Genomic DNA, 27,200 nt, shown 5'->3' on the forward strand with positions numbered 1-27,200 from the left:
AAATGATTATCTTTAAAGCTGAGTGAAAATGCAACCCAATACAAACTGAATATGTGGAAATTTAGATACCCCACCGATAAGTATCAGGACCCCTCTTCTGTTTGGTGAGAGAATGGAGAAGGAATTATAGGGCAAGCTGAACCTCATAAAAATTAATAAATCTGAATTTGAAATCAGAAAATATTTAACTCTTGGAAGTTGGAAGTTGCACTCTTCTGTCCTTTTCTGGCTTTCCCCACTTTTGTTTTTCCCCATGTTTTATTACGTGGCATACTGCTATTTGTAGTACTCCTACCTGAAGCACAAGAGGTGGTAGAGTGGCTAATTCGTGGAATTACAACCCAAATGGCCTGGGTTCAAATCCTGACACTGCTCCTTACTGGCCGTGTGACTTTGGACAATTACTACTTAGTCTCTCTATGCTTCAACAGTGTACGATGTTTAACTGAGTTGAAATATTAGAGCAGTAACTGAGAAGTAGCAGGTGCTATATAAATGTTAGATGTTATTACCATTTCCTCCAAGAAGCCTGCCCTCAGAACTCAGGTCAGCTTAGTCTCCTACTCTCCATGAGCTTTCCTATCTTACCCTATACACACCTTCATTTTAGCTCTTACTATGTCGCCTTGCAATTGTTAGTTTCAAAGATGTCTCCAGAAACTTTAATCTCCTGAAATGCGAGATCTTTTTTCCCCCATGATTGCATTTTCACTATTTATCATAGTGCCTACATAAACAAATAACTCACAAAATGAAAGCGAGTGTCAGAGACAAAATCAACCACTTTTAACTCATTTTCTTTGGGCTTTTCTCCCTTCTATAAACATGCTTCTTTAGTAACATACTGATATTAAATGGATTTAACAGTAATGATTTTATGTCAGATTGAACAGGGGATATTTGGGGAGAAAGAACTGTAAATATCATATCAGAGATATATTTCACTATAAACTACTTTAAATATTACTGTTATTTAATGAATACCATCTCTAAGTTTAAACATTAATGAAATTGAATTATAGACCCACTCCAAGAACTTCCACTGCTTCTTTGCTGTCGACCTTTCAAAACATTGGTTTTGTTTGTGTGTGTACTGTCATTACCTTTTTTACAATATAAGCTATGCATATATGTTCATAAAAACAATTTCTTGCATATAGTTCTAGGATGTTCCCAGATCCTTTGAGGCCTTGGGTTCTACTGATCACCTGGTTAAGGCCTTCTGCCACGGTCTGTCTGACTTTATGAGAAGTAGGCCCCATAAGGCTCCCTCCCACGAAGGAGATATATAGCTTCTAGAAATTTCTGTCTCTCTTTGCAAGAATAGGTCCAGTCTAGCTTCTACTTCATAATGTCCTTACCAGTCTTCCCATGTGATAAAATATAAGGTCTCAAAACACAGACAACTCACTTTTTTGCCTACTATGACATAGTCCTTGTGTAAGGTGAGGGGATAAACTGAGGAACAACCAATTTTCCACCCTTTTGGGAACTTAGACAAACACACAGATTGGTGCTAAGTGACACTGCTTTGACAGTGGTATACGACAACCAAAATATTCCATTAGAAAAGATTGAATCGTTAATACACACATCTGCATTTTCTATAACTTCTTTCTCTGAATGTTCTAGGCCAAGACAATTGTTATAGCTAATTTTGCAGCCATTCACAGGATTGGCAATAGTGATCTAAAGACAGGTAGACATATGGACAGAGGGAACCGTGTGTTTGAAAGAAATCTTCAAAACCCACCAAAAGCCCCCAAATGACAGTAAGGTTTCCCATTCCCTTTGGAGGGGCCCACACAGCAAATATTGCCTTGTTTCACATACCAAGAGAAACCTAACTGGCTGAAAAGAGTGGTGATAGAGTCACCTTGAAGCTATTCTTCTGGGTCAATGAGAAAAACTGAAAAGAAACTGCTTCTATTATTACCCTCTTATGATTCCCAGGCCAACACTGGCTCCACTGAAAGTTACCTAAACGTACTACTAAATGATAACAAAATTCTCCCACACTCCATTCTATCTTCTCTGGCAAAAGCTGTTAGTATTACATTAACAAAGAATTGGACTTCTCGCTCATTTGCCAAGGGTATTATACTTGTGTCCCTCTCCTATTTTCTGCCTTTCTTTCCTCCTCCTTCTCCCCCTCCTCCTCCTCTTCCTCCTCCTCCTCCTTTTTTTTTTTTTTTTTTTGACTGAGAACATGAGAGAGTATCTGACTCCTGATGTGGCCACTGTTAGTTGAAGATGCTAATCAAAGAATGGTTTACCTTTGAATTCAGCCAAAATTGAGAACTGTACACAGGGCAAATTTCTGAATATTTTCTCAAACGACTTTTCTCTTGTTTTATGCTAGCTTAACTTCCAGTTATAAATACTTAGAAATGCTGACCCTTTCAGGGAACACCTTAATAAAAAGACATTTACAGTGTAATGAAATGGGGTTTAAATTCTAAGTAATATATGCTAATGGCACATTATTAATGAAATATCTTCCTAATATTCATTTCTTGGTCTCAAATTTTGCTAGAGTTCAGTTAATTATATCTGTTATCATATATGTTACTTTCTATTATCACGACTAAAAATTAATCTATAGAAAAAACTTAAACTAAGTTAACAATCATTTTAACTATAGTCTAAAGTTGCAGCTGAGAAAGGATATTTCATTTTTTAAAGGAATACACCATGACAGAGATGTTACATTATCAGCTCTTACTATAACATGTTAAAATTAATTTTAAAAATTTAGCACTGGAATAAAAATGCCATCATCAAAAAGATGGATTTAAGTTAAGATACCTGCTGGCTGTGCTTCCTAATATATTTTCTAATTGAATCATAACCTTTCAAAAGAGATCGAACATTTTTCCTCTTTTATACTAAAAAATAAAGAATAAGCTTCTCTTTATACTTTTTTTTTATCAGGTAGGCAAATTATAATACCTATGAATATATGTTAAAATTAATGTGAAAAGTGATAGTCATGGTGATAATAGCAATCTCTTGTACCCACCTAGAAAGTTGTACTCATGAAGCTCACTATTCTAACACAGAGTAGGGAAGCCATTTGTCAGGTGTGATGGCACCTCATGGAGTAAATTTTATAGTTAATTTTACCTTGTTAACTGCCTTCCTCACCTAAGAAATATTTAGCCATATAGGCAAAATCATCTTTCCTTCCAGCTTCAAATATGACATTGTAGCACCTTGGTGGAAGATACTGTCTTAAAAGGCCTATGAACTACAAAAAGTATCTTTAAGTGGATTTCACTTGCTAATTCAACAGAGATTTGCCTTATGCCTACAATGCACCAGGCGCCATGTAACATACACCATGTATGGTGACAGACAGGAGAGATGTTCAGAGTGAGATCTGAAGGCAGGATGGGGGTGACTAACAAGGGCCACACCGCATACCAGTCACCATCAGCTCGTGTGGCCATCTCTCTTTAATCATTTAAGTTCAGGCAAGAAGAAAGATATTAGTTTTAATATATAAGAATAATTCAGACCTAAGAAAAGTCTGTGGATAAAAAACTACTTGAAAATAACAGGAGTTGATAGTCATCCTATTTTGATACAAATGGTTGATACTAGACTCTGTTGTTCTGTTATGTTTTGTTTCATGGGAACTAATGTATTTTTAACTGAAAAAAAGTAAATAGAAAATACATGAAAAATTTAGCAACTGGACCTAAGTTGCTTTTTTGAGTACATAAACAAATTTTAGACTTAGTTGAAGTTTATATTACAATAAAAATACATAAAACTTTGTTCAATAAAGACAAATACTTTAAAATTTACATGTACTACATGTTGGGTCCAGTGTTGTTGGTGGCTGGAAGAAAGAAGAAAGGAAGGGAGAGAGAAAGAGAGAAAAGTAGTGAGAGGCTGGAGGGATGCGGTCCCTTTAGACAGAGGTTGGCACATATAGTTTGTGGGACACATCTAGCCCACAGCCTGTCTTGGCAGGGTCTGTGAGCTAAACTACCTTTTCTCTTTGTAAATGGATGGGGAAAAAATCAGAAGAATATTTCATGACATGTGAAAATTAAGTTTGAATTAAGTTTGAAACTTGAAATTCAAGTGTCAGGGTCCACAAATAAAGTTTCATTGGAACACAGCTGATTTGTTTGCATATTGTCTATGGCTACTTTGTGACACAACAGCAGAGTTGACTAGTAGAGACAATGACTGTTAAAGGATAAATATTAACTATTTATCCTTTCAGAGAAAGGGATATGTCTACTCTAGAAGAATAGGAAGAATGCAAAAGAAAGTCACAGACGAGTTGACAAGGGAGAAATCTTGGTTAAAAGGAGGAGGAGGAAGAAAGACAAAATGGAGATAAGAGTATTAATAGCTACCACATACTGAACACATATTATATAGTAAAAACTATATATGTAATTTCTAATTGTCACTGAAACCATAATGAGGAAACTGAGGCTCAGAGAAGGTAAGTTACTTATCAGTGAGGGACAAAGTGAATCTACTCTTGAGAAAAATAGCAGTAATACCAGTTATAACTGAAGAACAAAGTCTGTGGGTCAGAAGGCAATTTTTATGAACAGTTTGAAGCTGTAAGGCTATATTGGAATAATACGGACAACTTTTGGCCCTCAACAAGAGCCAATGTTTTATTCAGCCAGAACTAAGAATCATGTTTCATTTTTATCTTTCTTTCAAACAAGTTCTGTTAACAATAGAAAAAAATACTTATGTAACGCTTACTATGTCCCAGGTACTGCTGTAAACATTTCCCATATATTTACACTAATCCTCTAAACTCTGAGGAAAGCACCAATATTAGCATTTACCTCCAAGGCATGAAGAGGTTAAATAAATTGCTCAAGATCACAAAACTCATGAGTAGCTTTTCAGTTGTACTATATTGATATCAAACTGTAGTAGGAATCAGAATTACCTAGACAGTTTTCAATACACAGATTGCCAGGCTACCACCCCCTTAAGTTTCTAATTCAGAGAGTCTAGGGTGCAGCCTAATGAGAGTTTAGACTTTGTAGCATGTTCCAGGTGATGCTGCTGACGCTGATTAGGAAATTACTTTTAAACTATCCTGTTCCCAATTTTTAAGGCTTTGCTACAGTATAAACTCTCATCAAAATTTACACTTGGATTCAAGGTGGGGGAGGGTGGGCGAACAGCCTTCTAGGTAATTTCCTTACATCCTTCTCTCCATTCAGGTAATTTTACACATCAGTGGGTAAGTTCTATTTCTGTAACACTTCTTTTGAGTTAATTTACTGCTCACAAACTAACTATAATCATGTATAATTTAAACATCAAAGACTGGTTTTCAAGACTCTTTGTAATCTGTCCTTATGCTAGGTATCGCATCATTCAGTCAGTCGTCCACTATTTGACACCTTAGTTTTCTGCCCAGTGCTGCTTTCCCCTTTCTGGTAACAAGCTGATCCCTTGGCCAATAAGAGGGCTTCCCTGAGACTTTCTGAAGCAAGGTACTGGGGAAGCTGTCAGGATGTGCTCAGAAAGCCACATACCCTATTGAGTGGAGAAACTGGCGTGAGAATGAAGTCATTACATTAGGGAGAAAACAAGAAAATAGATGATGAAATACAGCTTGAAAGCTAAGTTCGGGTTGCTCAAGTCTCCAGATATCCTTCAGGTTCTGTCCTCAGAGGTTTAATTGTTTAGCTCTTTCTTCTCCTGTGTGAACTACCACACTCTTCTTTAATAAATATCCCTCCCATTTTTACATAAGAGGCACAGATGAAGAATGGAAGAACAACGTCACTTGCAGTCTCAAAGTCCTGGCTAATGCTTTCATCAATAATATATAGACCAGCTCCTACGTGCCACTCCCAGATCTCTTCACTGTCTCCAACAGTAATCTCTAATGTAGTTGGTGCTGTCAGAACTGCAAGGAAAGCTCTTTTCTTTTCCTTCTGCCCATACAAGGTCCTTTAGGCCAAACTCAAGTCCAAATCCTTCATTAAGTTTTTCTAGTCTTTTCTTCCTTACCTCCCTTCATTGAATTCCTAATATACTTGAAGTCTTACACAAAGTACTTGATAATTTAATATAGTATTATATACTTTTTTCCTTTCACATGGTTTTGTGGGGTTTTCATTCTTAGATTTGAAGGCACTTGAAGACACTAAATTGATTTCAAATTTCAGAAAACATTGCTTGGAGGAAAGTAGTTTTTCTCAAAACAAATATAATTAGTTACCACAGAGTTGAGCTGGGGGGCAGGGCACGGGGGGTGAGGGTGGGTGGTAGAGAGTAGGACTAAGCTATAGAATAAGACATCTTGTTGGAACTCTCAGGGTTGAGTGATGAGATGAGAGCAGCCAGAAGTCCTGAGAAGCAAGGCCTGGGTTTTCTTTCTGTTGTGCCTTCTAAGTGAATTCTCCATTCTGTATATATCCCCTACTTTGTATTACAGGAAAGCACCAGGAAGTGAACCCTGCTTTCTGCTATTCCAGATTCTGGCCATCCTGCAAACAACACATTTTCAATTCATCTTGATAACTCCGGATAGAAGTCAGTCTGAGGGGACCCCCTACCTTCTGGAATCACTTTCTCAGAACTCCGCAACTGCTTGTTTGTATAACTCCCAGCAGTTTTTCATACATTCATATTTTATTTCTCAATCTCGATGGGAAGCAAGGGCCTTATAATTTTTGGAATCCCCATTTATCTTTGCACAATATTTTTTAAATAGTAGGGTCTCAATTAATAAGTTGATTAGTTGGTGACTATGTTATGCCTCCAGATACTGATTTATTGCAAGAAAATGATTCAGTTAAAAAAATATTTATTGAACTCCTGTCGTGTGTTAGGCAGTGGATTGGGTGCTAGGGAAAATAAATAATACTTGCCCTTGAGGTGCTTAGAGTCCATATGGGGAGACAGACCTCTAATTAGATATTTTAATAGAATATGCTAAAAGCTTTGAGAAAGGCATATGGAGGTACTGTGGGAGCATGGATTAGGGGCTCTAGCTCAGAGAGAACTTCCTAGAAGAAATGACACATGAGCTGTCATAAAGGATCAATGGGAATTAGGCAAAGAAAGGGAGGAATAGAGTAAGGAGATAGGAGACAGCACAGCATGAACAGGGGTTTCTGTCAGTTTGGTGTTACTAGAGAGTGAAAAATACGAGGTGGGAAGAAGCATGAGATAAGGCCGAAGGAGGCAGGTGCCAGGTGAAGGAGGGCTTGTTTCTGATATTAAGTAAGCTGGGGCTTGATGGTGACAGTAATGAGGAGCCACTGAAGAGGGCAGTGGTGTATGCTTGGCAGATGTTTTAGAACAAGGGTAAGAAATACGATTTTAAAACAAAACTATTTTAACAGTCCAAATGAGAGGTAACAATGACCTAAAATGGGCCTTGATGGCAAGAATGGAGAGGAGAAAGACTTGTAAATATTTAGGTGGTGAGGCAAAATAAAGAATCTTAGTGATCATTTTGATGATGAGTAAGGAAGACAGATGAGGAGAACAAGTCATAGTTTCTGCTTGAGGGATTATTAGTGGCATTAACTTGGACTGAATGGGAGCAGGGATCAGGGGAATAATGAGTAGTTCGGGTTTATCCATGCTATATTTGAAGTGCCTGCAGAACATCCGAGGGACCAAAGGAGCAGGTATTTAGCTCTAGAAGCATGAAGCACCAGGGTGGGGTCAGTGCTGGAGCTAAATCAGGCAGTCATTCACACATAGTGAGAGTCAGAGTAATGAGGATAAACAAAGGGGATCTCCAGATACAGCTATTATTTTAATTTAATCTTATTTTACGATTATTATTTTAAATTGAAAAAAGTTAATATAGCGCTTTCAGGAAACATTATATGAAGCATTATTTTTGTGATTTCTAGAAAGTTGCTGTCTTAATTTTTTTTTCAATTACAGTTGACATTCAATATTATATTAGTTTCAGGTGTACAGCATAGTGGTTAGACATTTATATAATTTACAAAGTGATTCCCTTCAATTACTCTAGTTCCCACCTGACACTATACAGTTATTAAAATATTATTGACTATATTCCCTATACGGTACTTTACAACCCCATGACTATTTTGTAACTGCCAATTTGTATTTTTTAATCCCTTCACCTTTTTCGGCCAGCTCAGTCCCGCCCCCTATCCCACCAGCAACCATCAGTTTGTTTTCTCTGTGAGTCTGTTTTTTGTTTTATTTGTTCATTTATTTTGTTCTTTAGATTTCACATGTGAGACATTAAATAAAGTCATATTAAAGATAAAGTATTCAATGAGAAATTGATGTAAAAATAACAAATATGCAGCCCTTTGTCATATAGCAGTGTGTAGGAACACCACATTAGTATATGATGGCAAGTCACCTTGCCAGTTTAACATTATATTTGTATGTGTATTTATGTACATATGTATATATTTTAAACAATGATATAACCAAGTGTTTAGTTTGTGCCAGACACTATGTACAATATCTATATTAATACTTAGACACTATAAGGTAGGTTTTATTATCAATTCCATCTTATAAATGACTGACACTCATAGAGGACAAGCAACCTATCCAAGGCCACACAGCTGCCAAGTGGCAAAGGTGGAAAGCAAAGCCAAGTCTGTCTGGCTCCAGAGCTCCTATTAACTACAAGATATTGAGCATTAAGTTCTTCTCCCTTTGCCCACCCCACCCCCTTTTATTTGCAGCAATGAGAGGATACTGACAAGAAAGCAATAGCTTTGATAATCCAGAAGGAGGCAGGCGAGCACAGGAATTTTAATACTTAAAAAAAATCACAATGAATTGATGTCTAAATGAATACATGCTTCAATCTACATAGTCATGCTTCTAAATATTTGCATTTAAAACCCAATAAGTACATTGGCTTTAGAGGGCAATTTGAATATACATATCAAATTTTAAATTAACTTCCACTTTGGCTCAGGAATATCACTTCTAGGAATAAAACTTTCATATGAGCATACAAAGAAACTGAAAATCCTTATATCTATCAACAGGAGTTAGTTAATTAAATAATTAAATAATGATATAATCACACAGCATAATAGCTTGCAGCCTGTAAAAATAATAATGATCGTTTTGTACATATTGACACAAGAGGTCTATAATACAGTGAGTTTTTAAAAATTGCAGAGAAATCTGTAGACTGTAAATATAGAGTACATGCACATGCATAAATACAGAAGGGTACATGCCAAACCGTTAACAGGAATTAATTTAGGATTAAGGGTAGACAGGGTGAAAGAGATCTAACACTTTTTACTTTATATACCCAAAATATGTATATGCATACAAACACATTTATGTATATATCTGTATTTACATAATGGTGGACATGTAGTGCTTTTAGGAAGAAAAAAATTAAGATTTTTCTAAATCCAGTGTCAACAATCTGATAAGATCAATTTAAATTTAGCCATATGCAAATAAATTATGCTACATCTATATTATTGAATATCATGGCACTGCCGAAAAGAATGTCAGACCAGATTGCACTGACATGGGAGGAGGTCATGAAATATTAATGAAAAAATCACATTGCAGAACAATATGTCTAGTTTGATCTCATTTTAAAAAATACAGATTTATATATTAATTCTTATATGTGCATAAAAAATTCTAGAATATTCAACAGTGTAAACAAGAGTGGTGATTCTGGGGATTGGGAATAGAGGAAAGAAAATGTGAGGGCTTGACTTTCTTTTTAATATATATTTGATGTTTTAATATTTATAATAAAATTTATTACTCTGATCATTTTTTTAAGAAATAAAATCTTTCCTAACAACACACAGTTCTAGCAGTGGATCACTCTATTTTCATTTTATTTCAGATCTTAAATATTTGATATAAAATCTACAAATGTGTCCTAGAAAAGATTTCAGATTCATAAGGTTTATGAAATATATAATTTAGCATAACTTTACATGTCTAATGATGCACTAAAGACTGTACAAAAAGTAAAAATGCTTTAATATATTTTTAAAATCTCAGTATTTTTTCTTACCATCCCCAATGCAAATCTGGCCCTCTTCGCATAATCTCTTAAATGATAAACGAGTTTCCCATAACATTTTCCTGAACAGCCTAAACAATCTCAATTTCATCATTTCTTTCCCCATGTTAATATGAGGAAACATATTCAAGGCTTTCATTTTCACAAATTTATATTATCACCGAAACAAACAAAAACAAACCAGGGCTCTAGAAATGCTCTTGGTGTTCCTTTTTTGAAGTGGAGCCTCTTCCCCTCTCATGGCCATAGAACTTGGTTTTCTTCTTTAACTGGGAAGGCCCCTAGTGAGACCCCACTGGCCTACAAATCAAGAGGCATGTCCTAACTTTAAGATTGTTAACAGGAATGTCTCATTTTTGCCCTAGCCCTTCCCACAGCACTCACTCTCCATCATCTGACAATCTCATTCTCGCTTCTAAGCTCTTGCTCATGCCTTAAGCATTCCCATTTTCCTTCTTGGTTGTCTTTAGCGAAACTCAGTTAAGAATCTCTCTGATTTCTCCTAAGGGTTCAGAAAGAAATTCCTGCCATTTGAGAAGTAAACATGGGTATCTTTCTAATGAGGAAGAATTCACTTTGCTTTTCCCAACCTTTGGTATCTTCCAAGGAGCTAGCTGTCTCAGAGCCACACTTCTTCACTGTAAGTCCAAAGTGGCAGGGCCCTGTGAGGTCATGCTGTGGTAGATACCATATGCTTCCAGCCTGCGTACCAAGGATTATGATCATTAATATGTACCTAAAATTCAAAAGGAACCTAAGGGAGACGGAGCCTCAACTAGATCAGTTAGCAAATTGCTCTAATTCTAACAAATGATATAAAGGGAATATCATCAGACCCTTAAGGTATCTTAAATATTATTGATAAGCTCAATATCATCAGACCCTTAAGGTATCTTAAATAAGGTATTATTGATAAGCTCATATTTCTCCAAGGTGTTTGGTTGCAAGTAACAGAAAAGAAGTAAATTTGAGCAATAAATGGGAATTTTGTATAAGGCTAAGTGTTGCCCTGTGATCTCTGTCTTGAATGGGTAAAGGGACAATGGATAAGAAACTGGAGTGAACGTTTTGAAGTCCCTCTCTTTATTCTTCAGCTGAGTTTGCTTTCACTCATACCAAGTAAGAGGACTGGAAAGCAGCCATTTACAGTTGTTCGGAGAGCCAAGATTTCCAGTTTGCCAAAGTGAGACTTATAGGCTTGGAATTCACTTGGAGACTAGAAGGCTAGATGTGATAAACTGGGGAAGCAGCTGCATCCCTTTGTTTTTATCACAAAGTGGCATGAGTGATTCCGAAGTGATATTAGATGAACAATCCTATTTTTGTGAGTGATTCAAGAAGAAGCCCAGATTTTATCTGCATGTATAAATTCTAACCACTGGAAAAAAAGTACAAATCTGTTCTTTCCCTGAAAAATCACAAAACTATATTAACAGAGGCTGCCTTTTTAGAATTCTCTTATATTTATTACAAGTCAAAGTTAATATTTAGAATCATGTCCACATGATATTAAAAAGTTAATCTTAATACTCAACTCTTTATTTCATGGACATACCAACTTACAGTATGCTACAAGCTAATTTTCAATATCAAATTTAACTTATGGCTTAATAACTAATCATGAAATATATCACATTGCCAATGAAGATTAGATGCCTCAAACTGTGAAAACATAAATAAGCAATTTTTATGTGATGACTATGAAAGCTAATTACATGCAAATTCTTTTAAAATTGGTATAAAGAGGGCTACATCTATGTTTTTTCAAAGATATATCTTAAAAACAAACATGGAAACAAAACTATGAATAGAGACCTCAAGATTTTAAGGAAAAAATTTAATTAAAGATAAACATACAGCATGTAAATAATCATGAATAGGATAAATTCTAAATTAATTTAGCAGAAAATTCAAATTTTATTACAAGTTAAGATTTCAATAGAAACTTTGCTGTGGATTTGAGTAACCTCATGACATTTAATATTACTTTAAGGGGTTCGAAAAATACAATTAGTTATCAGCAATTTGTTGACTCTATTGTCCCCAGATAGCATTTGCTACCCATGGGAAAATATTGCTTACTCTCTACTACTGCACCATTTTTCTTGGTAAAGAAAGATAATAAGAGGTGAAAGTTGACTTCTAAATTTTGTGTCTGGTTTTCAATGGCAGATTCTAATCTGGAGACAAACCATTTTATTAAAATATATTTATATTTATAGATCAGAGCATGGAATAGTGTTAAATATTTCATTTTTACTGAATCATGTAAATGTCATAATAGAATGGGTTAGAAAGTAGGCTATCTTAGGACATAATATACACTTACAAAAGGCAACTCTTCTCTAGTTTCTAAGCCTAAAACCATGCTGTACTCCATTCAAATAAGAGTTTGAAGTACAAGTTTAAGAAATTTGGATTATTCAGATGATGATGAAAGCACCAAAATCCAGATATTTTAAGTTATAACAATGAATTTACAAGGTACATATAACTTGGGGATGTATGTATGTTACCATGAATTAATGTCATACACAATGACAGAATGCCAAAAAAATGAATAATATGCACAATCAAGAAAATGAAGCCAAAGCACTTTCTAGTCTCAAGAGAAGATATTATCCAAATTCCTAATTCTTATTTCTAAATAAATATGTTTAATAAAAGAGATAACAAACTATCAAAAAATATTGGCCGAAATAATTTAGATAAATCAAACAGCAAAATGAATGTCACGAAAGTTGAAAAGTCATACCACTTAGAAGTATAAAATAAAAAGAGAAAAATGTAAATTTTAACTAAATGATCAAAATTTTATTTGTAGTTTACAGTAATCCAATGAAAGATTCAAAGTCATATGTTCAGAAAAATTAATAGAAAAGCTCAAGGTTTAATGCTTATTATCTAAGTAAAAACAGAAGGAAACAAAATTAGGTTTGGGTTAGATGAGATATAAAGTCGTTTAATAAAAAACAAGGCAACTTAGCAACTGCGTATGGGGAAATTTTAAGGAGTAAATTTTCTAAGTAGTACATGGGGACATGCATGCATAAATCCCATTAGCAATAATGTGATCCTCTGATTTTGGTGATATTCACTTTTAAGTGATGCCATAACTACTGTAACAATCCAGCATTTATGGCAGTATTCATCTACTCGGGTCCCTGAAGTCAGTAAACTTAAAAGTAGTGTTATTTTTTCTTTTACATTTACTAATGATATATTTAGTTTTATAAGCACTAGTCACAGATAGACCCTTTTTTATGTCTCACTGTAGTGTGTAATTTTTTTATAATAACTGTATGTTTAAAATAATTAGTACTGCTGGATATAATCACTAATTTCCTAAAACTGCAAAAGGCAACTTAATATTTCTGCATAGCAGCTGTAATATACAATATTGCACAGAACTAAATTATTACAAACAGTGCCAGCAGTTTTCTATACACAGTACTTAAGATAATTATAAAAAATCATCTTCATTACTGCTTGCTAGCATTTTTTTTAACAGTTTAATTTGGATAGGTTACAAAATACATTCAAATCACACAGATATAATTACTGTAAACGTAAGAAGCTATAAAATGTTCCCAACCAAATCCCTTTGACCCTGTTAATGTCTGTTCCTTGTTAATCTAAGGCAAACATTGTTTGTAGTGTGCATTTGTTTAGAATATAAAAAAAAGGAGGGGGGGTAAGGAAATCCCTTAACAGTTGTTATTGATTCCACCATTTACCGACTGAGAGTTAAGTGCTGTTTACAAAACAGAACAGATGCAGATGCTGACAAAAAAGGTAAACAATTGTTGCATGGCTTCCTGCCAGATCCTGAACCGATATATTAAACTCCAAGTGAAGCACATTTCCCCTATGGATTGCACTTATTGCCACTTCATTTCCTATGTGCTCTGTCTCTCTATTGCCATGCCTGGCACTAAGCTATTTCCAGTTCTTTGCTGACCCCTGAGGCCTAGTGCTACCACACACAGCCATTAGAGAAGGGAATTGCATGTGTCTGACACGGCCTGAAACCAATTATTTGATATTTTCTTCAGAATGATGCCTAACTCTGTTGGGAATGAGCAATCATGAAATAATTTACCTCCTGATTTAATTTTTTCCTGCACAAATTAGTTGTAGACTGAGCTGGCTATACACAGATGCCTGTGACATAGCTCTGTCTTATCAAGATGATACTTGAAATGAAGCAGGGGGGGTTTGAACTGAATAGGTTAGGGAATCCTGCTTTAAAGAGGCATTGACGAGTTTATCAGATATACTGATCACATGTACTCTGCTGATTGAAAGAGACAGAACCTTAAAGAACTATCAGGACAGCAAAGAAAACCAGAAGGATGTAAACCTTATCAGGGTGTTAAATGTTTTTAAACATCTGTCTGATTTCTGGTTTCCTCTCTGTGTTCCAGAAAACTTGGCATATGGTCAAAATGTAACAAAAAGTAAAAAACAAACTCAGTGACCTTCACCAAATTTAGTATTTAGTAATTCTGTTTTTAGATATAGTTATAAATGTCAAGAAAGTATGTATTTTTTGTAACTCAAATGCCTACAAGTGCTTTATATTTTGTTGTCTGTATGTCACAGAAATAAAGCAAAGCACAAAATTATCACTCATCAATAAACATAGAAAGCTTGTACAAATTTGCATATGTTTAATCCAAATAATGATATAAAGGCCAAATCCTCAAGCTCAAAAAAGATGACACGAATCTCTTTAGAGGGACTCACTGAACATAAAGCTTCAACAAAATCTGTGCAGTAATATCTTGTCTATAAAGTCGAGCAAGGATTATTTTCATTTTTACATACTAATTCCACATTAGACCTTAGCTATTAAGTCTTAAAGGGGCTGTGATTGCTGCATCTTCCAACTTCTCTTCAGGGTCCAGGGTCCACTAATTAGACCCATGTACCAATAACTGTGAACTTTATGGCTTTTGTAACCATGACTAGGAAAAATGATTTTAAAAACATCCGTTAAAAGTACACTCTCTCTAAACTGCTGAAGGATCAGTTTTATTGTGCTACAAAAAAGAACATTAAAAATGATAATTATAATTGATTTCAGTATGGTTTAGAAAAAAAGATAGAAAAAGGCACTATAAAACAGTTCTATAATATAACTTTTTCTGACAACAATCATCATAAAATTTGGAGGCAATTTCTCTTCTTTTCAGTATAGATTATTTCTCAAACTTGGTGTCTACTCCAGTAATTATTATAATAATTAGCACTGTTATTTTTTACTAATGGAAATGTTAATACTGAATTTTAAAATTAAAGTAATTTCTACCTTAAAAGACAAAATAATGCCAGTTATTCTAAAATCAGCTCAGTATATCAAGTTACAGAAATCTAAAATATAAATAATTCAAGTTGATTAGTCTTTTATATTTTACCACCATCATAATTATAAACCCTTATTAGATTCTCATCTCTAACTAGCACTTACCTACCTACTAACTTAATACTTCCTACTGTTCTGTTATGGAAGAAATTAAACTAGTAATAGGGTAAACTACACTTATCTAAATAATAGAGAAAGGCTTTATGTGTTTACTCAGTGTATTAAGTTGCAAAAACAAACACTGATAAGTTTTCCTTTAGATTGAGGCAATATACTGTACTTCATTTTACATAATTTTTCATTTCCTTACATGTGCAATTTTAGATCTCCATTCAGATAGCCCAACAATCAAAGTTCTTATGAATGTTTGGTAAGACTAAAAGCAAATTAAATATATGTATAAACACAAAGGAATAGAAAAGCAATTTTAAGAATGACAGAGACAAAAAGATTTCTGACTGGAAATCCATGATAACTTTTAAACATTTTATCCTAAGCTAAGGATTATTTTCTATTTCCACAGGCGGAGGATTGACTGGTCTAACTCTCAGTTTCCGTATAAATCCCTGTGCAGAGAGATCAGTCCATACTTAGAAAATGCTACTTCAGATAAAGAATCTTAACAGTCCCAGGTGTAAAAGACAGATTTCCCCTAAGTTCAAAAATAATAGGTGAAGATGTTAAATGATAACTACTTTGAGGCAGAAGATATGTTTTATACAAAATATTTGACTTCACAGATGTAATACTGATGGTTAAAGATTTTCATACTTATATAGAAATAATGACAATGAAAAAGTTATATCATAATGTACATTTTCCTAGTTGATTTTCATAATAAAGAATGTTGTAGGGCAGGATCAACCATTAAAATTCTCAGTCTCCAATGAAAAAGATTCCATTTTGAAAGGAATCTTACCAATGTTTGCTTGCTTATTACACTTTTCCTCTTTAACATTTATGAAAAAATATATTGGGTACTAATAACTGATTAATACTATAACAACTAGAAGTCATATATTACATTTCTGAGAACCTGAGAAAAAATGTTAATCAAACAATATTCAACATTATAATAGTCCACTGGAAAATGACCACATGTTAATAATTTAGGGATTCGTGAGCCGTGAACGTAAAAACCTGAAATGTTTTTATAGAAAACAACAAAACTAAAAATTCACATTGATTATTATGTTCATAAATTAAGATACAGAATAACAATTTTAACAGGGGAAAGCAGAATTCAGAAAAGTTTTAGGAAGGTTCTATACTGACTTAGTAACTCTCTATAGAATATTAATTTCTGGCTTGCAACAACCTCAGGTATTCTATGTTCAATATAGAAGTGTTGCAAAATAAATCCTTTCACTTTCAGAATAATTTTATTCTAAACTTTTCAATGATTTTTTACAATTATTTTCATTCTGTTCTTAGCATATTACTTATATTCCTAATTAGACAATTTCTTTTTCCAAGCCCCCCAAAAAAATATTTTAAAATCAGTATTTCAATACTCTTTTTTTGTTTCTCAGTTTTAAAAATGTTCAATGAAAAATAAGGTATGTAACTCTCAAATTGACCTATGACCCTTCATGAGAAACCAAACCAACAGTGAATTATTTTTATCTACCATGCTTAGTATTTGAATGTCACAATTAGAGGATGTAGCAAGTGAAATATTCTTTCTACCCTTAGGAAGAATACACAGGTGTTCCAAGGAGGGAAGAAGTTGATAATTGAGTATAATTTAGCATTTGCTAATTGTTGCTGTATGAAAGCAAAAAATTACTAAAATTAAATTGTATCCACTTTCTCACTTATGAAATACATTTTTTGTTGCCCTACTGTCTTTAGAACAAAGATTCAGGGGCCTTATAACATTTAATGGTGAATAAATGGGTCAGAAAAATAGTGTCCATTCAGTAGAAAACATGTTTTAGGTAAATAAAGATATTTGTGCATATGTATAATACTACCTATGGACTAAAACATATAACATACACTCTTCTCTCATACACATACATACGCATTCAGTCATTTTTCTCATAGTTTTTAATCAAATAAATAATTTTCACAGATGATACAATCTTTAGTAGGAAGAACTTAAAATAAAAACACCATCAATGTAATGGCTGTGTGTAGAGCCAGAGGGAAGATAGAGTAATCAGGGGGATCATTTCATAAACTATGTAAATGTCTAACCAATATACTGTATATTCAAAACTAATAAAAAAGTGAGATTTATAGCAAAGACTATGCTCATAAAAAATAAAATAAAAAATAAAATAAAACCACCATCAATTCCTTAGGGAAAAAACATTCTAATGTCATATTGTTTATCTTCTTATGAGGTATTGAGGTACAGTGGGAAGATACTTATAATCATAGTTCTGTCTCAAAATTGATTTATTAACCAGCCAAAATGCTTTAGTTTTTTTCACCCATAAAACAAGAACTGGAATTGCTGTACTACCTAATTTCAGAGTGGTGATATAGCAAAGTCAAATGAAAAAAAAACAAAATGCAGAAGCATCTTGCAAACATAATGGTGTTATTAACCATAAAAAGCATCTCCAACCTGGAAATAATTGCTTCAACTATTTCAGTAACTTAGTTACTTTTAGCTTAACTCTAACAAAAAGCTTAAATGTAAGCAGCTTACTTGCATCTCTAGGAACAAAAATAAGAGTCTCCATCTAGATACTTTTTAAATTATTAAGTCAAAAATTAACATCATTATTTCTTTTTAAATATTAATATATAAAGCTTGTATTTTTTTCTTTCCAATCTTTTCCAAACAGAAAATCCAGTGATGTAGCTTTGCACTCTATTACTAGTATAATTCCTTCCAAAATTCAAGTTTGTTTAATTCTATATACAGAGAAGTGTGTGTGTATGTGTGTGTGTGTGTGTGTGTGTGTGTGTTACGATTCCAGAAAATCCAACACAAAAATCAGGATCTGGGACTAATATGAGAATTACTCTTCAATTATAAAAGGATTCTTTCTTCATACAAAATTCATTTTGCAAAAGACAGGAAATTACAGTAGTTAAGAGAATAGGCTTGGTCACAATTCAGAAATGGATGTGAATTCCAACAGAGGTACTTCTTAGCAGTACCTTAATTTGTCCAACCTCAGTTTCTATATCTAGAAAATAGGGATAATATTCTCCTTTTCAGAGATGTTGTAAAATCAAATGGTATACCGGTACATTAAGTAGCATGGTGCTTAATAAATAAAAAGCACCTAAAAACCGGTATCTATTATATAAATGACTTTACGTATTTGTAAATTGATAATCAGGAAAAAGGAAGATGATCAATGGGAAAATATTAATGAAAATTAATGCTGAATTCATGATCTAAGTAGCATCCTTTGCAAAACAGATATTTAAGTATTTCCTACAAAATAAATCCGAAGCTATTTGTGCCTTACCAAAACTCAAGAATCAGAATGGCTGAGAATAACCTTTAACGCAGAAAACATAAGTGGCCTTAAGAACTGTCCTGTTCTGCTTCCTATATAAAGGATGAAATAAAAATGAATAGTTCCAATTTTTACCCTTACCCTGATGGCTCACCTTATGCATTTCTACTATGAGGAGACTGGCAGTACAAAAAAGAATCAGATTGAATGGAGAAAACCCCCTTGCTCAGAAAAAAGGGAAGACAAGTCCCCTTCTCTCTGCTAATGGCATGGCCATCCTAGCATACTCTAAGAGAAGTCTCAAGAAGGCACTGAACATGCCATGTACCAGAACTGGTAGGAGGAAAGGCTTCAGCATCAATTATGCCAAAACCCAAATCATCACTTTTGACTTTCTTAACATGCAGGAAAACAAAACTAAAACTATTTATAAACATTTAACACGTATAACTGTTTCACCATAATATGGCTTGTGAAATTCTTACCTACAGACTCTTAGGACTAGATCAGTCTTCGTGCTTTATAGGCCTAATTCTGAGGCTTTCATTTTGTACTGTTTCATTTTAAACAGTATGGATCCAGAGATGCTTTCTGAGAAAAAGTACTGTCCATGCTTACTGTCTACAGCCTTGCAGAAATGAGCTGGTCCTTCCCCAGGCCAAAACATAAGTCATTATTAAATCCCTACCTGGTTTGTTTTAAATACATGCCAAAGAAAAGGCCTACGGACTTCTTGTCAGTCAACACAGAATAATAATTGCATTTTCAGTTCTTGCCTGTGATCTTAATTTTCAATTCTGTGATTAAAAATACTTCTGTAAAAAATTAAAAATGAACATTGAAACTAAAAATAAAATAAAACAAAAATACTTGGTTGTGGTATCAAAGGGGAAACCCAGAAAAGAATTACTAAGAATAGCTTCAGATGTAAGCTGAGAGACTCCATTTCCTGTTTTTACTTAATCACCCACCTCCCTCCTCACCTTACCACTTATAAAACACAAAACTATAGGAGGTGGGCAGTTTTGATACTGTTATTTTCAAGTTTCACCTGAGTAAGAAAAATCACACAGATGAAGAGCTAAAGGAAGCTTTAGTAACTGCTACTATAGCATTCAAAGCCACATGCTTAGCCAGTTAATACATCTGTACTGTCAGTAGAGAAAATAAAAGTGGCAGTTTCCAATGACAAATTGTAGGCAACAAATCTGGTTGTAGAATGATTTCAATGTCACTTACAGAGTCAGAAAAAGTTTAGAAGTTAAACGGTCCTTATATATTACCCATTTATAACACTTTCATCTTATTAGAAAAATTCAGAGGTTAAATGACTTATCTAAGATTACAAAACAAGGAAGTGAGAGATTTAGGAGCAGAACTCTTGACTCTCAATTAAGTACACTTTTCACTTTCTGCAACTAAAGTAATTATAAAAAATAAATGTACCAGTATTTCACTTAAAAATAACAATTATGATAGAGCACTGGGGAAGTGGTGGAGCTAATCAACAATTAGTATTTTCAAAATGGTACAGCAAAAAAACAATACTGTTTCAGGGTTTTTTGCATATTGTTATTTAAAAACGTGATAATTGAATAAAGATATTACTTTCTCTCATGAATTTTTTCCACATTTACTGTTTTATACTAATTGAAATTCTAGCTTCTATTAGTAATGAGCATAATTTTCACCAGTGATCTAAGGGAGATCTTTACTTCTGTCTCAGGAGCACAACAGAGTGAAGATATGTGGTATCTTTCTAGAAAGTTTGGTCTCTTCCATAACAATACTCATACAAATGCTTCTTTTTGCATGCATCTTGCATGCTTGCCTCAATATATTTCACCTGTCCTGGAGATCATCACTAAGGTAGTCAGAGCTACTTGAGGAGTAGGAGAGAGACAGGGTGACTTCTGACGGGCTTACTTTCCAATTGTGATCTGTGCCTTCCTAGTCAAGTATTCTAACTTTATTTTGGCTTGAGAGCTTTCTTTACCCTTAAAGATCTTTTCATTCCCAGAGGGATTCTGTTTCCTTTCACCCTAGTCTTCCTTAAACAAAATAACAAGGGACTGTGAAAGGGAAGGAGCTTTAGAGGCCACTCGGTTTCAACCCCTCACCCACTGCAGATTTTTAGACCTTCCAAATATTCAAAGGCATGTATCATATTCTCTTAAGTCTTTATCTTTCAAGCTAACAATAACCTCAAAAAAAAAAAAAAAAGGTCAGGATAAGATAAAAAGGGGACCATTAAACTAATCCTACGACAGAAATCCCCTAATTGCATCGTTTCATGTTAAAATAAAGAGGATTTATTTAACTAAAATGTCCTACACATAAACAATACTTTCTTTTTCAAGCATTGAGAAATGTAACAACATTTTTAAGTCTAAAGAAAATATAATTTTAAAAGTAAAAGTAATTTGATCACTTAACCACTCCAAATATAGACATAGAAAAATGTTCCACTATAAGAATGGCACTATTTTCCTGAAACATAAATGACACTTGGACATGTGTAAATATGGATCTGACTTCTTAGATAATGAAAGATCAGGTTATAATCAAAATGCTAAATGCAAATTTATAGCCTTTTGAAAGCTGTTTATTTTGACTTTAAAGCCTTATAAACTAAAATTAAAAAATAAAATATTGCAGTATATACCTTTATAAAATAAATGATAATTTTCCTCAAAGAATTATTAGACAAACAAGAATAAAGATTAACAAAATCAGAGTTAGTGAGAAAGTTTTGGTTCTTAAATAATTCTTGAAAAGAATTTTTAAAAGTAACTATAAAAATAACATTGTTCTTCTCTAGGATGGATCCAAATCAGAGATTCTATAATATTTATATTAACATTATTTCATCATTCTCATCGAATAATAAAATATACAAGCTCTTTAGTTCTAAATGTCTTATAATATTAAAATAGCATATACTCTCGAAGAAATAAAATATTTAAAATCATATGAATACAAAAGAGAAAAAAAAGTTTACCATATCATGCCAAGATGTATAAGTTAAAGGATAAATTTATATATAAATAAAATTAAGTGTTTGGTACTTTACCACAGGAAAATGGTTAGAGAGATTGCCACCATTATTTTAAATACACGTACAGGAGAGCCTGAATCAACACCCAGCTACATGGCTGCAGGTGAAACTCAGTCCACAGGTAAAAACCATCATCAGAAAGGCCAGCTGATAAAATAAAATAGCATAAAAACTACCTCTAGACAGTAAGTTAGTAAGCACAAGCAAATCATGAGTCACTTATAAATCATTGTCAATAAAAAAGAAAGGCAAAAACATTGAATGGAGTAGAACACAGAAATGTTAATATCAAAAAGAAAACGTGAAAGTGCTTAGAAAATAATTTTTCATGCTAATTATCATAGTGCCTTGCACAGTTTTTGCCATGGAGTTTAGCAGCATGTCAAGATAATTTACCAAACAACTGCAAACATAGAAATCCTCTTTCCATGGATTATCAGTTGTATGACAATATTTACCTTTATGAGCCTCATTTTCCTCATATTTTAAAATTTAAATAATATGAAGGGTTGTTCAGAAGATTAAATGAACTCACATGTAAAGCCTTACAAAAGATAACAAGCAGTAATTATTATTTTTGATGTTCAAGTAATAGTCTCTCCATATATATTATAAATATAAGTATAAATGTACATATGTGTAGATAGATAATTTATAGATAATTCAGGGAAGAACAATAAATTCTCAACTTACTAGAAAAATCAGAGGCAATTAAAGAATCAGTAGGTCCAAATTACCCTAGCTAGTTGAGAACATGGTAGATATATGCATAAACAGACAGGACATTAGGTCATTAAGACAAGTATACAAACCCTTTCAAAAAATCGAAGAGGAGGAAACACTCCCAAACTCATTTTAAGAGGCCAGCATTACCCTGATAACAGAGCCAGATATAGCTGTTACACGAAAAGGAAACTACAGGACAATACCCCTGATGAACACAGATGCAAAATTCTCAACAAAATATTAGCAAACTGACTTTGACCACACATTAAAGGGAGCGTGACCAAGCAGGATTTATCCCTGGGATGCAAAGATGATTCAACATACGCAAATCAATAAATGTGATACGCCTTATTAATAGAATGAAAGATAAAAATCATATGATCATTTCTATAGATGTAGAAAAAGCATTTGACAAAATTCAACATTCTTTCATGATAAAAACTCTCAACGAAATGAAGATAGAAGAAATATACCTTAACATAATTAAGGCCATATATGCCAAAATATAGAAGCAAACTAAGTGTCCATCTGCAGATGAATGGATAAAAAGATGTGTGAGATAGACACATACATACACAGGAATATTATTCAGTCATGAGAAAGAAACCCTGCCAATTGCAACAACATGGATGAAACTTGAAGGCATTGTGGTAAGTGAAATAAGTCAGATGGAAAGACTATATAATATCATTTACATGTGAAATCTAAAAACAAAACTGAACTTGTAGTAGCAGAGTATTATGGCGATTAACGGGGTGGAGAATAGGGAAAAAGAAGAGATGTTGGTTAAGTGGTATAAACTTCCAATTAAAAAATGAATAAATTCTGGGAGTCAAATGTACAGCATTGTGATTATAGTTGGCAATAATATATACTTAAAAGTTGTTGAGGGAGTAAATCTTAAATGTTTTCACAACTAAAAAGTAATGCTAATTATGTGATGTGATGGAGATATTAGCTAATGCTAGAGTAGTAATCATTTCCCAATATATGTGTGTCAAATCAACACACTGTACATCTTAAACTTACACAATGTTAGATGTTAATTATATCTCAGTAACAAAAAGACAAGCATACATATATGGCCTGGTTAAGATATATCAATAGATTACAAAAAAGGAATTATAAACAAAAACTTTCAAATTTGCATTGTGTAGTCTTCAAATGAGAAAGCTGTAGCATAGTTTAGAGAAAAGTAAAACACTACACTAAAGTAGAATTATCATACAGAGGATTCAGAGCAGTGTTTTGGAATGAGCTATTTCCATCATGTTCTTTCAGGCAGTAGAGCACTATCATAGAGTAAGGGCTCAGGAGTCAGACCGGAGTCTGAATCCTGGCTTTTACTCTGTAATCTTGAGTAAATTTCTTAATATCTTTATGCCTCAGTTTCCTCAGTGTACAATACAGATAATAGATACTGGTACCTATCTTGTTGGGTGGATTAGATGAGATAATGAAGGATTAAATGAGATGATGCATATCAATGTCTGACTCAATAAAGTTAGCTCTTGTTGCTTCAGGAATGTCTTTTCCATAGTTTTGGGCAAAATACAGAAGACTTGGTGAGCATAAAGATACAGATGTATACTAAAAGATAGTATAATATATAACCCATTCAAGCTAATCTATATTTTATTCAAATAGGATTCTAAAGTATTAATATGTAATAATAATTATTAATTTTATTAATAAGTAATAATACTTATTAATAATTTATTTACATTTCATGAATGGATATGAATTTATTATTATTATTATTATTATTATTAGTTTGCCCATCTTGAAATGTATTCCCTTAATACATAAAATTTTGTCATTAGGTCAAATATGAGTAGAAAATAATGTTGATCAATTTGGAGTTATGTAGCAGTCCTCATATAGCATTAGCAGCAATTATTTAGTTTTATTTCCCTTACCTCAAACATGGTCTGCTAAATGACTTGCTCATGGTAGGTGCTCAACAAAGCTGAACTGAATCTATTTTCAGGTAGCCCACCCAAACAGTACTGTTTGAAATTACTTTTACAAGTGACAAGCATTTAAATCTACACTTTCGGAAAAGGTCCAACAGTATAATAGTTGAGAACATAGGTCTTGAAGACTTAAAGACCTCCATATGAATCCTGACTCTGTACAACACAATCCAGGACAAGTTAATCTAAGCTGCTTTCTTTGTTTATGAAATTAAGATAATAAGGAATGTGACGTACTTAGCACAGTGCCTGTCATATGGAAGGTATTCATTTAGCAAGTGATTTATATCGAAGTTCGGATGAAGGAGCTTGAGAAAGAACAGTGCACCTGGACTTGGGAAATGCTTCAAATTTTGGTGTTAAAGCCGACACGCATAGTTTTCTCTCACGAATGGGAAAACACCTCAATATCAGCCCTAAAGACTCCATAGCAACTTACACATATTTTCAACCATATGGATCTTTTCTTGTTATAAATTATATTTAGCACATATAAAACTTTCATATTGAAAACATTTTATAAGTAAGCAGGAGTTTTTTTAGAGGATATAAAAATTATAGAAAATAAGTACACTCATGTAATGCATTTAAAATTTAGGTATTAACAATTAAAATGAAAATCTTTTTGCTTTGAGCAAAATTGTAATGTTCCTAAATTAACCTACTTTGTGTTCTGCCATAACCTAAAATTGGCTGATGCAGCTCTGTTCTTTGATGTGATACAGCTTCTGGAGGAAAATAAAAATTTTAAGAGAAAACATTAAATTATTTGAAAATTCATATATCAGAGTAATTTGATATTCTGGCATTTTATTAAGGAAAGTAACTAAAAATATAGTGAGCTATGGAAACTTTTATAAAGTGATCATAAATTCAAAGATAGCAATTTACCAAATGATAATTTTCAAATACTTAAAAACTTATAAACCTACCTAGAAATATACCTGAGTTTAATGTAAAAGCATGACTAATCATAAGTTTCAAGATAATTATATTTTTTTACCTTGATTTTTCTCCACTGGTGGGAAATTAAAATGATGACAAGAAATAGTTTATTATATCACAATAGTTTCTTTCCTTTTTCCTTTATCTTTTGAATAAAATTAGGGATTTTTAAATCATCTTTTATTTGTATATATTCTTATAGAATTAATATTAGAGGAACTTTTAAATCGGCTATAGTTAAAATGCTATGATTCTAACTAATTGTAATATAGAATTTTATAATTAATATTTCATAATAGCTCTTTGGAAGTGTCTGACTAAAATATTATATTTTTAAACTTCCAATTTTAGGTAACGGAAATTTCAACAAATTTTCAACATTTCTTTTCACCTAATATTTCAGCTTTGAAAGATACAAAGTATTAAAAATTATACTTTTCTAATTTATATATATAAATATAGCTGAATACATATGTGTGTTTATATGTATATGTATATACACACATACAGTTTCAGTTTCACTAAATAATTTATGCAATCAAAAAAACAAACTCCTATTGGCAATATTTTTGATTTACACTTCCATTATCTTTAATAATTTAAATAACTGGAAAGAAAACACTTCTATTACTAACAGAAAAAGGAATTCATAAGAGAAATTGTGTACTGTAAAATTTTACAACATTTATTTTCAAGTTTGTAATTAGGTTTAACCAAATAGAGAAATGTTAGAAAATTAAAGATCAAAAGGTTTAAAGTTAAACTGAACAAATTTTTAAAATCACTAACCCAAAGCATGCACTGCTCCTCTATGCCTGCTGGAGCTCTTGCTTGTTTTAATCACTCGGACAGCACTTTCTTTGAACAGCAGCGCACAAAAATTTGCAAGAAATTTTGCCATTTCTTCTGTAACAGTATCCAGGTAAGTTTCTTTAATGAATTTCACTGCTGAGGATGGAGGTAAAATTTCATGCAGTGTGTTAAAATCCTCTTTTATCATTGAGTCTAACTTAAGCATTGCACTTTGGTATTCATGAACCAGCATGTCTAAATTTGATTCTCTTCTGTAAGAAGGAAAGCAGTTCTGCAGAAGTTTAGCCAACAGTTTATTCTGTATATTTTGATACTTGATTATAACTTCTGATTCTGAATAAAGAAACAAGAGTTGTTGTATGCACTGATTTTTCAACAAAATTTTTTGCCGTGAATTGTTTATTTCATTATGGCTTTGTAATTTGCTCACTAAGAAGCGTCGAAGATGTAGTCTTATATCATCCCATATAGTCTTTACATCCATGGAGGAATGATCTTCGACAGAATGAAGAGAAGTCCTCGAGAGGAAATGGAAAGATGTTCCACTTAGAGTTGATGGAAATGAAATGCAGCTCTGGCAGGAGAGGTCCCAAAGTAAATCCAATATCATTTCTTCTTGATTTTGTTCATTCTTCAACAAATCTTGCTAATAAAAGTAAATTATAGTGTTAAGAATGTGATTAACTATAAGAGAAACAGGAAAAAATGATTTCTATAGTCATATACAACTTCATAATAATTCATTTCAAATTAGAATCAATACTCTGGTGCTCTTCATGATTTATTTTGCATTTGAAATTTAATCAATTCAGACATTTTAGAATGTTAGCTTTATAATCTGTTAAATTTTGCAAAA

At 33.0% G+C, this 27,200-nt stretch overlaps 1 protein-coding gene across 20 annotated transcripts in view; it reads right to left on the reverse strand.

Moving 5' to 3' along the window:
• Positions 1-27,200, reverse strand: part of KIAA0825 (KIAA0825 ortholog) — a 355,235-nt gene that overhangs the window by 273,150 nt on the left and 54,885 nt on the right. For 19 of the 20 annotated variants that reach the window (XR_005655479.1, XM_039875078.1, XM_039875074.1 and 16 more), the window contains 2 exons: positions 26,321-26,990; positions 25,252-25,314 (listed from right to left, as the gene is read on the reverse strand). Coding sequence is in view for 19 of the 20 variants with exons in the window: in XM_039875078.1 (XP_039731012.1) it covers positions 25,252-25,314; positions 26,321-26,990 (733 nt within the window). In the remaining variant the exon portion in view is untranslated. The remainder of the gene's footprint in view (positions 1-25,251; positions 25,315-26,320; positions 26,991-27,200) is intronic. The other variant, XM_039875080.1, reaches the window with a different exon arrangement.

Source organism: Pteropus medius, unplaced genomic scaffold, assembly GCF_902729225.1.
Source record: "Pteropus medius unplaced genomic scaffold, Ma_sr-lr_union100, whole genome shotgun sequence".
Classification (NCBI taxonomy): Eukaryota; Metazoa; Chordata; class Mammalia; order Chiroptera; family Pteropodidae; genus Pteropus; species Pteropus medius.